The sequence below is a fragment of the Cupressus sempervirens genome, chromosome 3, assembly GCF_028749045.1.
Source record: "Cupressus sempervirens isolate cs-2001-9-10 chromosome 3, ASM2874904v1, whole genome shotgun sequence".
In the NCBI taxonomy this organism is placed as follows: domain Eukaryota; kingdom Viridiplantae; phylum Streptophyta; class Pinopsida; order Cupressales; family Cupressaceae; genus Cupressus; species Cupressus sempervirens.
The window spans coordinates 464,699,256-464,711,659 of NC_143120.1; the positions used below are offsets into that span (position 1 = coordinate 464,699,256).

General features: G+C 36.0%; 1 protein-coding gene across 4 annotated transcripts in view; it reads right to left on the reverse strand.

Annotated features, from left to right (window-relative positions):
- LOC149567134 (mitogen-activated protein kinase kinase kinase YODA-like) overlaps window positions 1-12,404 on the reverse strand; it is a 109,003-nt gene that overhangs the window by 9,728 nt on the left and 86,871 nt on the right. For all 4 annotated transcript variants that reach the window (XM_089820335.1, XM_089820338.1, XM_089820336.1 and 1 more), the window contains exons 9-10: window positions 280-492; window positions 76-164 (exon numbers count right to left, since the gene is read on the reverse strand). In XM_089820335.1, the coding sequence (XP_089676461.1) occupies window positions 76-164; window positions 280-492 (302 nt within the window). The remainder of the gene's footprint in view (window positions 1-75; window positions 165-279; window positions 493-12,404) is intronic.

Here is a 12,404-nt window from a genome sequence, read left to right on the forward strand (position 1 = left end):
TTCTAGAAAAAATCAGAAAAGCTTTAAATCTCAAGATATTTGTTCAATACATTTTGAAATTTCTTGAAAACCAACCTTAACTGATGCTGTTTGCTATTTATTGAATGCAAGGAGGCATACTCTGAGGTATTCATAATTCTCTCCCGTGGACCATGCATCAAATTCTGCAGAACATTTAGATGCGTGACAGATCTCAAGATACAAGAAAAACAAAAAAAAATTAAGTCTAATAAATTTATTATTAAATAATTATTGTGTAGTCTATATAATATAAATTACCAGAGACTTAATGCTAGATGTCGCAGCTGCTAGAGGGTCTGAACCCTGATGATTAGCATCTCTCACAAATGTATGATCAAGTAATTGGGATGCTGTTGGTCTTTCTGCTGGGTTTCTGTGCAAGCACTGGGCAATGAAATCCTTTCCCTCTGCTGATAAAGTGTCTGGTATGGATGGAACTTCACTCTTGAACACTTTGAACATTGCTGCTGCCTGAATTTTAAAAATAGAAATATGTAAACATTGTTTGAAATAATTATGTGAGATGTTAAACATAAAGGAATTCAAAGTCAAACCATATGCTGAAAACTTCGTTTACAAAGGCATAAAGTAAATAGGAAATAAATGCTGAATATTTGATTTAAAAAACCATAGTTCTAGCAGCTAGAGAAATGATGTAACAAAATTAATGAAGATGAACATATTTGAAATAGAATAGTTCTAGTAGCTAGAGAAATGATGTAACAAAATGAATCAAGAAGACAAACATATTTGAAATAGAATTTTAATTTTATAAGATTTGATCCCTGTTATTATATCATTAGTAGTCAACTATAGATGAACTCCATGAAAAAACATTTCACTGATAATATTTTTCCTCATTTATGTTCATATCAAGTAAAATGCAAGGTGAACCACTCAGAGTGCAAGCATTTGTTACTAGGAGAAACAATAGGTACCCCCTTGCCTTATAAATATTACAACATTAATGTGACAAAACATCATTACTAATAGTATATATTGACTACTTAGAAGTGTCATCTTGACATGATAAAAGAACAAATATTGAATCCAATAGAAGTTGAAACTGCCTATGAAATCCTTCACTCAACATAAATACACAATCAGGTCTAATTGAGTTAATCCCAAATTAAATGGCCTCTTTTACGGCTGTTTTAGGGGAGCCAAAAAAAAAAGAATAGAAAATGTTATTGTGCACATATTTTAATGTTTTTTAAGCAGTTTTTTGGCTGAAAATGTTGTTTTTGTCAATGGGCCCTTGGTCTATTGGTAAAGTTGAATAGTTCACAAAGAGCTCACAAGGGATCAAGTCTTGCTGAGTGCAAGGCTCCGACATCATAAGGGATGAGGTTGGGATCGTGCCCCGGGTGATTTTGACGGAGTGGATGCCCCTTAGTCCTTGGCTCTAAGCCAGAGAGCTTTCAAGCACGAGTGTACCCATATCAAGATCCTAAATAATTTAAGTGGTGGCCTTCGCTGGTTGGTAGCTAGCATGATGTGCCTTCGCTGGGCTGCCTCACAGGTATGAACCCTCCATTAAAAAAATGATGTTTTTCACTAATTGGGCTTGCAAATGCCTAAGCAAGCACTTGGGTGCCCTGTGAATGCCACCCAAAAGTGCATCCTAGGCCTCTAAATGCTTGTGGATGCGCTTTTGGGTGGCATCAATGGTACACCTGGATCAAAATCTGCATCAACCTACATCAGCTTCCGCCTTCGGGCATAAACAAGCAGCATTGGTAACTAAGAATATTTTAGTCCAAATGGCATAAAAAAATGCCAAAATACACCACCATATCAATATTTCAATTCAAAGATAATAAAGTCAACTTTAATCATCAACCATCACTGATCTAAAATATTCAAAAGCAACCAAACATATCATCATCATCCTATTGTGGCAAATTACAACCACAACCAATGTCATTGTCAGTGATACTAGCAAGCTCAACCTCATCATCACTAAATAGCTCGTGATCATCATTATCAAGTACAAGTGCATCGAAGCAGGCAATCAAATCATCCAACTCCACACACTTTGTTTCATCATCTCAATTCTTTGCCTCCTCTCTTTTATAAGTATTGTTTGTGTTAGGAGCCTCAAGTTCAAATACACGTAGACCAAGTCCTCCACCTTCTTAGTTGTCGATTTTAGGTTTGGAGGCTCAAATTGACTAGAATAGACCAAAAAACAATTTAAAAGTCAAAAAATGAATAAAAATGGTCACAAATTCCTCCTTGGCTTTTCAGCTCATGCACAAATTCACTCAAACTTCTTGTACATCATGCTTGGGTCCTTCATCGCCATTCCGCAACAAATTTACAAGGCCCTAGATGAATTTTGGACAAACCACATCTGGACCAGAATTTTGGCTGGACCAGACCAAGAGACCTTGGACTGCTAGGGAAGGATCTAGTAACATAGCTTATAACCATTACCAACATAAATGAGGGAAAAAGCCATTACTTGAATAACTAGTCATGAATATCATCTTGAAATGACTTAGAAATAAAGGATCAGTCCCCCTAAAATTAGAAATCCTAGGAAAAGCCTTCGATCAATCCTCTACTCAATGTTACTTATTCATGCGCCACATGAACTCAAAATCTAAATAAATAAATAAAATGATTTAAATATCCACTAACTACTAATAATTGACTTCTCTCTATAGATGGAATGATTTTTTAGAGAAAGTTTAAATATTTTAAGCTCTTGAGGTGTAGTGGTGGTTGGACGGAATGCTCAGAAACCACATAATTTGAGTCCAAATACTAAAAAAAATCGTGTTTGCTCATTAATAAAGAAAAACATTAAAGAATAATTACTAGAGAATATATACTATTCATCTCTTAGAAACATTGTCTTTCTAGAACCTGGTATATATGTCCTGATTTAGTTTTCTTTACTTTATGTATAGATGCTTGCACTGATACATCCCATCTCTTCAACATGTTATGAAAATGGTTCTCATTTACCTCCACAAGGACCAATAAGTATGTAAGTAGTTGTTTATTGTATGTTGTATAACCATCATGAAAATGCAGTCATGTTAACCTGTTAGTCACAAGCATTTGAGTCATGGGCATCTTCCTAAAATGCTAGGGGATATTCACGAGTGTGCCCCTGGAATACATAGTTTGCACTTGATGATGAGGCTTCTCTGTGGGTGCCTATCATTTGCAACACGTACAAAAATTCAGAAGATTCTTCCACTTATGGAGCACAATTAATAATGCACAAACAATTCTTGTTTCCAATTAGAACAAAAGGAAATTGGGTTATTTCTTGGATCTTCTCAGGTTCACTCTATTGGAGCTTAAATTTGGATAGAATATTAAGAACTAAACCACGGCAATCCAACTAGAGATTAATGGAAAAAGACTTGAACCCCAGATATTATGGACAGGATAGTAATCCTTTCAGGTTAAGTTATCAGTTCTGATTCAGATCCTTGTTTGGGTTTGAGGATTTGATTCATACGTCCCACAAAATAAAAAATTGAGATTGGGTTCGTTTTAGGTTTGTCTGTACCAAAACCATGTAAATATATAATATAATTGCAAATTAAAATTTATTGATTCCATAAATATTTATATATAACTATATAAATATAAATAATATAATACACAAATATAGGCAAGAGCCTACAACACAATGGTAAATTGTGAGCCTCTTAATTGGGAGGTCTTGGGTTTGAATCTACTCGAGGTTAATATATCCTGCAACATATTGACTAGGTACGAAAGGAAGTGAAAAGAATAGTACGATCTACTGAGTGTGAAACAAACCTACAAATAGCTTGTATCTTCCCTTGCAAGCTACAAAGTTGAAAGATATTTTATGATGGAAGCATGCTAATAATGGCATCAATATTCTCTATATCAACCTCAATGCCTCTATTAGAAATAGTCAATACAAATAGTTTTCCACTATCAACCCCAAAAGCACACTTTCATAGGTTTAAGGACATCTTATTCTTACGTATCCTCTCAAACATTTGTCTCAGTGTAGAAAAATGTTCATTTCATTGCATGGATTTAGCAAGAATGTCATCGACATAATTCTCAAAAAATTTGTGAATGTAATTATGGAATAATATTGTCATAGTGCATTGATAAGTAGCACCCACGTTTCTTAACCCAAAAGGCATACCAACCCAACAAAAGGTTTACCAAGGTGTAATGAAGGTGGTCTTATATTAATCATAAGGAAGAATGAAAATCTTCTTATATCCTAAAAATCCATCCATAAAGGATAATATAGCATGTCTTGCAATAGATCTAGGATCATATCAATTTGATGGAGAGGAAAGTCATCCTTCAAAGAGGCCTTGTTTAAATCACAGAAGTTAGAACACATCTTAATTTTGTTCTCACCTTTAGAAATAGCTACAATATTAGAGATCCAAGGGGAATAATCAATAGGATGTATAAATCTGACATCCGAAAGTTTTTCAATTTCAGCCTTAACAAGAAGAGCAATGCTAGGATTCATCTTATGAATCTTTTGCTTGATAGGCCTAGCATTAGGAGCAAGAATTATTATGACTCATGAGTAAGGATCTTGGGATCAATGTTGGGCATGTTCGAATACGCCAAACCAAAAATGATTGAGAAATCAAGAAGAAGATTAGTAAATTATTTGCATTCATCCTCATTTAAGAACTTTCCAATGTTGATAACCTTTTCAAGGTTATTAGGATCACTTTGCAGATCTATTGTATCAGTGACTCAGAGGTTTCTTTTCTCAGTGTCTTCCATGGGTGGGGGGAGATTGAATAATGTTTAGGATTAGTTCCATCCCCAAAATATGCGTCAGTCTTCAAACAATATGGACTTGTCTTTGTGTGATAAAATATTGTACTAATCCTTTCACTTCCTTGCCGCACTAATTTGTAGTTTGTTTCGCACCTAGCGCATCCATACATATCAAAAATAATTAACGGACACTTGCAGCGCTAAACTGGATCCCAAATGTAGTATGAACTAGACCTGGATCTGGCAACTTGGTTGACGGATCAAGTAACAAAAAATTTATGGAACCATGCAAGCCAACCCTGTCCCTAGTTTCCACTAATTATTTGGGGATGTAAGCAACAGGCCAAGAACTGATGCATGTTGTATTAAATGAATAGGGTAGTTCAAGTAGTCAACCCCACTCAGCAAGGTGTCTGATGGTGAGGAAATGCAAGTGCTCAACCAGGTAGGGACATAGTGACTTGACCTGTTCACAAGAAATTTTCTAATTGAGTAAGCTCATCCTTTCATAATGATTCAATGAGAAATTGATAGTCAAACAACCTTTTGGAATGATTTAGGAGGCTAGCAATGAAAACCACTGAGACAGATTATGAAACCAAGGGAGGCACAGACTTCACTGTAGGAATACTGTTACAATATTTTAACATAACAGTTTACCAACCAGAAATCCTGCATCTAAACAAGAAAATATAGTCCTATGGTATTTACTATTTAGTATTAACACATTCCAATAATCTGTCACTACGCAAATTTCCATTTAACACTTTATTCCCACTCGTTTAGATTCACAATCATTCAAATGAAAATATATATTCAACTTAACACAATCAATTCACTACACCTACATTGCACATATCTTATTTGTAATTTGTTGATAATCAATTTGTACAATTTCATGAATGTTTCATTAAGTAAGCCCAAACTTTATACATCACTATAATCATATCCATCACACAAATTTGCACGTATTAGAACTTGGTTTTCCAATTTCTAATCTGCATAACTCCTTTAGAACTTTTTGTAACCAAAGAACTACATATATTTAACAAAACTACTCTATAAAGTTCAACATGCCCATAAGATGTTCACCACAGCTTGCAAATTTCAAAGATAAGCTCGCTTGATATTTGAAATTTTTGAAACAATTGCCTTGCCTTAGATCCAATGCTTCGTATCCCATCACTAGGGTCATCATGAAACACAATTCAAAGCATTAAAAAAGAACAAAAAGAAAGAACCTATCAAATTCACACAGAAAGACGAACACAATCAAGTCCAGAACATTTGAGAAAGAACTAAATGAAATGTCATTATCAACATTTTCTATTCTTAACAAATAACTCACAAGGTTCTCAAGTATCATCCCTTTACATTTATCTCATACATCAAGTATGAAGACAAAACACATACCTTCTAAATATTATATCATAGTGACATACACACTTCAAGCTCAGAAATTGCAATGGTGCATAGGTATGCAATATGAGACCTGCCAAATTTTAAGTATTCCTAAGCTTTCTTTTTTGCCCTCGGCTCTCTTTGAAAACTCGCCAAGTTTCTGGGATAAGTTCTAGGCAAGTTTCCAGCAAGTTTAAAGTGAGTGCTCAACAAATCCAAGTGAGGAACTTGCCACACTCAAGGATAACAAGCTGACACAAGAACACAGATAAGACACTATCTAAATATGGGTTTTTGGCTTTATAAGCCTTACCTGCCCAAGCTAAAGAAGCACACTAGCATTTCAATATTGTTAAACAGATTGAAGGATTGTGGTTGCTAACTCTCGATCTGTTCAAGGTGTTGCCCCCAAATCCTAATAGGGACACTAAATCCGAACCCCCACTAGCCTCATTTGATACATGTGTAACTGTATTTTGCATAAATTTATATTTTTTCAAATCAACTTGAGCATTTTTTTAGTTTCTAAGTTTTTACCAAGTCAGCAATTTTTTAGTCTACCAACCTTGACTTTTGTCCAAGTATCACACTATGAATGCCATAATCCTACATAAATTGCAGATGGCAACCGTAATACCTAGGACCTAAAACAAATTGCATGTTAAGAGATCTATTTTGTGAACCATTGGCTTTCATTTTAATAGTTCAAATCACAGGCTATTCACTCATCAGTTTGGCAAGAGTGACCTTGCAATAAAATCAACCTGAAAGTAGAAGCAATGACAACAAAAATAAAATGTGGCATGTTAAGTAAAAATGCAGAATAAATAGAACTCAAATGTACATCAAGCATACAAAGTTGGAAAAAGAATGTTTTTTAATGAAGAAAGGCTCCAATAACAGGATCTGTTGAGAATGGCAGCTTAAATTACAAGTCCACAAATTCCATGCAAAGTCACCTGTCAATGGAGTGAACAAATCTTCATATCCTAACATCTGGTCCATCTGCTTCTATTGTGCTATCCAAGTTGATGTTAAAGAAAATTTCGTATTGCAACCTTCCATTCTTCATCACTCTTATCATGGGCACAACAATGTCTCAATCAAGGCAATCATGTGCCAATGCTACATGCTGATTATAGATATTGCCCTCAGCAAAGCCATGTCTAGTATCCTATACTTTCTGATGATGCTGTTCGGAGGTTTAGCCTCAAACACATGATGTTAGTACATGTACAATTGTCCTAGCAGAACATAAAAAGCATCCAACACTGCCGCATCATCGCCATCTTAGCTTGGAAGAGTTTGATAGAATAAAACAGATGAAACTGCCACAAATCATAGGTCCTCTTCACTGTGCTCAAATGGACATATAGTTAATGATGTTGAATCTATCCCTATCAACTACAACCCTATCAAGTGAAATTTGCTAGCACGGAAAACATCAAAGTAATTCCATACGCTCTTGTTGGTCTCACACATATGATTGTATCCTTCAAGGCTTTCTTGCTGTTTTTCTTATATGGAAAAGTATCCTTACATTGTTTGCTGTTGAACTTCTTGTCTCCCTAAGGTTTTGCACACACAAAAGATTCTTTCTTCTTGCTTCCTCTCCAAACAGGTTACAGAGACTTCTTGATGGCTTGGCTTCATTTTGTGATCAGCAACAGCGTGTGGTTAACATGGGTAAGACTCAGGTCATGGTCTTTAATTGCTTAAATACCTCTCATCTCCACTTCATTTTTCAGGGTCAGGAGATTGAGATCACTTCATCCTACACTTATTTGGGGGTTATGTTTTCCGGTCCACGTTTTAGTATGAGAACAGCTATTCTGCCCAGAGTTAATAAGGGTATGGGTTCTCTTGCTTTGCTTGAGAAACAGTGTTTCAAACATCACTTCCAGGATACCTTGTCTAAGCTATCTCTTTTAGACTCTTGTGCGGCCGACTGTTCTTTATGGATTTGTGGTTTGGGGCCCTTCTCTTCTCAGCTCAGATTGGGCTTCGATAGAGCGAGTTTAGACTTTTTTTTTGAGGCGCATCATCAGATGTCACAGGCTCACTCCTCACAGTGTCATTTTAGCTGAGTTCGGTGCTCATCCCTCCAGCCTCGTGGCCATCTTTGACTTGGTTTGTTCCCTTCATCACCTCCGTGGGTTTGTGGATAATGTTGGGGACCGTGACCAATACTCCTATTTAGCTTATTGTTTGTCTGTTTCCACTGTGAACGCTGAGTCTGGTTCTCGTGCTCGCTATTGGTATGCACAGGCTTCTTCTTTGTTGGGTTTGATTGGGATTGATATTGATCATTTCCCCCCTTTTCAGTTCTCATTAGATGCCCCCGCTCATCTTCTCCCCTCTCAACAAGAGCTAAATGAGCATGTTCGGCTTGACATCTATAGACGTTACATTAACACTACTTGGGTGAACCCCTCAGGCAGGTTATGCCCGCAAATGTCTTTTTATGCAGAGCACTTTTTGGAGATTTCTGATGGGATTATTGTTTGTCCTAGCTACCTCTCTCGGCGGTGGCCTCATGTCTTGCGGATCTCCTTAGGTTCTTTCAGAGTTGGATCTCACCACCTTCGAGCTTGGACTGATCATCATATTGATAGTGGGGAACGGATCTATATGCTCTGTACTTTAAAGAAAGTGGAAACTGAGGCTCATTTCCTTTTTCGATGCCCTATATACTACGAGATCAGAGGGAGATTCTTCTGTCTATTCCGGGAATGCCTCTCTCTCTATGACTTTTTCAGCTATTATGATCAGAAATGTCTTGCACTTTATCTTCGTGAGGCCACTACACTCCGTGATAGCCCGATCCAGTCACTGCTTCTGCACCGCCACTCATCTACTCAACTCATTACTACCTTTTTTACAATATTATCTCCTTTGCGTGGTGTGAAAAGGCCTTCTAGCTCTATTAGATCTACCAGGCTATCCAGATGTGTCAGATCTCGCTCCGGTTACTTGCATCAACAACACTCCTCTACGAATGGCTAGAGATAGTATAGTGCCTCTACATATTGGCATGTGTATCATTCAGTGACTGATTTCTTTTCGCCTAAGAATGACTCCTAGTCTCTCTTAGCGTTTTCTCTATCTCTCTCTCTTTCTTTGTTGTTGTTGCTTTGGTTTTAGCCATTTATTTTTGGACAACTTTGTGTGTTCCTACTAGTAATTGCCTCACTATTGTAATCTTTCAGTCCCATAGACCTTTTTTGGTCTTTTGTTGGCCATTAATATCATTATTTTATCTTATCTTATCTAGGTATAAATGCATTTGCAATCATCACCTCAATGTAATAGAGAACCCCAAAAGATTCAATAATCAAAAGACAATCTCTAAATGAATGTAATGATTATGGTCACAACTTGGGACCTAGTACTTCTCAAAGTCCTTATTGTTAAGTTTTAAGAATAATGCACAGGAAAAACTCAAGTAGTTTTCTTGTAACAACTAGTCATTTTGCCATAGTGGTTGCCATTAGATACACTTGTCTTCATTTCTATTTGAGGCTTTTTGTAGAATCCACACAAATTGATTCATCACCTCCAATCATTTTTCATTAGAACATCATTAATCAACACCTTGAAGGAATCCAATGAGACATTAACTCACTCTTTAGCACCCACCTACAATTGTTTATGAAAATAAACAATATATTTGAATGGATCTTTTGACTTCATTATTAAATTATGATATTTCAACCACATTAGACGATACATGCAAAGCAAATAAGGTCTAATATCATTGATCTAAATTAAGCTACTAATTTGAAGTAAAATACACCAAAGGAGGAACAGCAATAGAAAAAAACTCAAAAAAACCAAGATAGGCAAATGCTGAGCTAAATAGATATGTAGATTTTTATTAGAATTAGGAACTCATCTCTTGAGGTTTTCCTAATCTCTTGAGATTAAAAATCTTGGTTATTTGACTCCAAAATATTCAAGCCTTAGAGAGAGAGAGAGAGGAAAAACAATTGAGTGTCACACTTCATCAAGTGTGGACATGGAATAGGAGTGGTCAAGAGGAAAAACATGAAGGAAGTAGGGAGTTGGGTAAGGGTAGCCTTGACTTAGTCATTTGGAGAGAGTATTTATGCAAGTGGCAAAGTCCTTGCATCATAACCTTGTCAAATCTGAGCTATGCTTGGTGGCATTTGCCACATTCCTTTAGTAGATTCAATTACCTTGGCACATAGAGCTAAGATTTCTGATCTGCAACATAAAGCCTCCAGTTCTGCCTTGCCACTTGAGCATCCAAATTCTGATTTGACACACCTCTACAAGATCTCTATTTTGCCAATCTTGTTTGCTTGTAAATTTGCAGTCTCCTCGGTCAAGTTGCCATATGAAGGCCTGATTTCTGAATTGTGCTTGACTCGTGAAGTCTCCAAATACAAATTGACAAATTTGGCCATGAAATTCAAACTTTGTCTTGCCACATAGACATGTAGATCCTAATTTTGTCTTTAAACTGGAAATTGCCAAATCAAGTTGCCACATGGATGCTTGAATTCTGAACTTGCATTTTCCGTATAATGCCTCTATATCCAATTTTGTCTTTGACATATAGAGGTTTGATTTCCAAATCACCTCGACTCATAAGCCTTCAAATTTTGCAATGGCATTTGACACGAGAGGCCCTGATCTCCGCAATAACACTTGATACATAACTCTGTAGAATCCGAATGGTATCAAGACCACTTGCCACATAGTAATAGGAGATCCAACCTAACTTTGTGTATTTGCCACATAGCCTCGTGGATTTCAAAAATGACTTGACATATGGCCCCATGAAACCCGAGTTGCCACATGAAGGTATAATTTACAATTTGCTGCTTGCCACATGGATATGATATTCCAAAAAATCATATCGGCATGTGACACATGACACTGTGGATTCCAATCTGCAAAAGAAGGCATACAAACTCAATGAAAATGGACACGTATGGGTCGGCCTTGAAAACTAATCGAGCAATCCATGCCAACAAACAATGATTTAATGAAGATTGGTTTTATTGAGATGCATATATTAATTAATGGCAAACAATAACTAAATGAGGATCAATTTTGCTAATTGCCAAGGGCCGCAAATGGAATGAAAAAATTAGCATGTATTTAATTTTGTCTCTAAGAGACCAGGTCAGCCTTAAGTGAGAGACATGACCTTTAGACATTTGTAGCATATGCATACATACATATATATATAAAAACATACATATATATATATATATATATATATATATATATATATATATATATATATATATATATATATTGAGAGAGAGAGAGAGAGAGAGAGAGATCCAATTCAATGCCCAACTCAAAACAAATATTGATTGTAGATCAGAATAAAGGAGTGTAGACCAAAATCCTTTCAAGTGAGGCAGCTCATTGAATGAAGGCAATCATAGCTCAAGGGATATTGAACAACAGCTCAGGCCAAATTCAAATAAGCATCGAGCCCTTTTTGACAAATCAAGGTTGTCAAGAGAACATTGAACTCGAACAACAGGCATATTGTAGACTTGGAGACATCAGAAGGTTGAAACTTGAAAGAAACATCAAAAAACAAGTCCAGATCTCACCATTAGAAAACAGAATTTCAAGAATAATCGAACCAGGATGTGAAAATCAGACTTTTCTAAGAGCAACCCACTTCCAGAATCCAGATCTCTATCTTGGACTCAGACTTTTTATCACAAGTAGCCAAATAAGTAGACATTTTATCATATTAGATAAGAAATTCAAGTGGAAATCTAGTAATGATCAAATTATGTCAACTCTTCATTTTGTTCAAGCATAATGAATTTTTAAAGTATAGAAAGTTTGACCATGCAAAGGAGATGGGTGTTATTATAAGTTTTGTTTGTTTGCACTAACTTCACTTTTGATTTGAGAAATTATAAATTCAAACAATTAAAAAGACAATTTTGTAAGGTGAAAGGCTCGAGGTGCAGTACAAGATGGAGATGTTCACGAAAATGGAACTACTATGCCAAGGATTTCAAGCAAAGTACGATATGAATACTTTATGCACCAGCAAGCTACATGTAGTTCATCAATCAAACAAGATGCTTCTAAGTTAAAGATCAAGCCAGCGAAATGCAAATCCAAAATCAGGTTCAAGTCTTCAAGATGGAATTCAAAGAGTAAGTGCAACATCATGATTATAAACAAATGAAAAAGCCATTACAAACTTGAATTTCCTT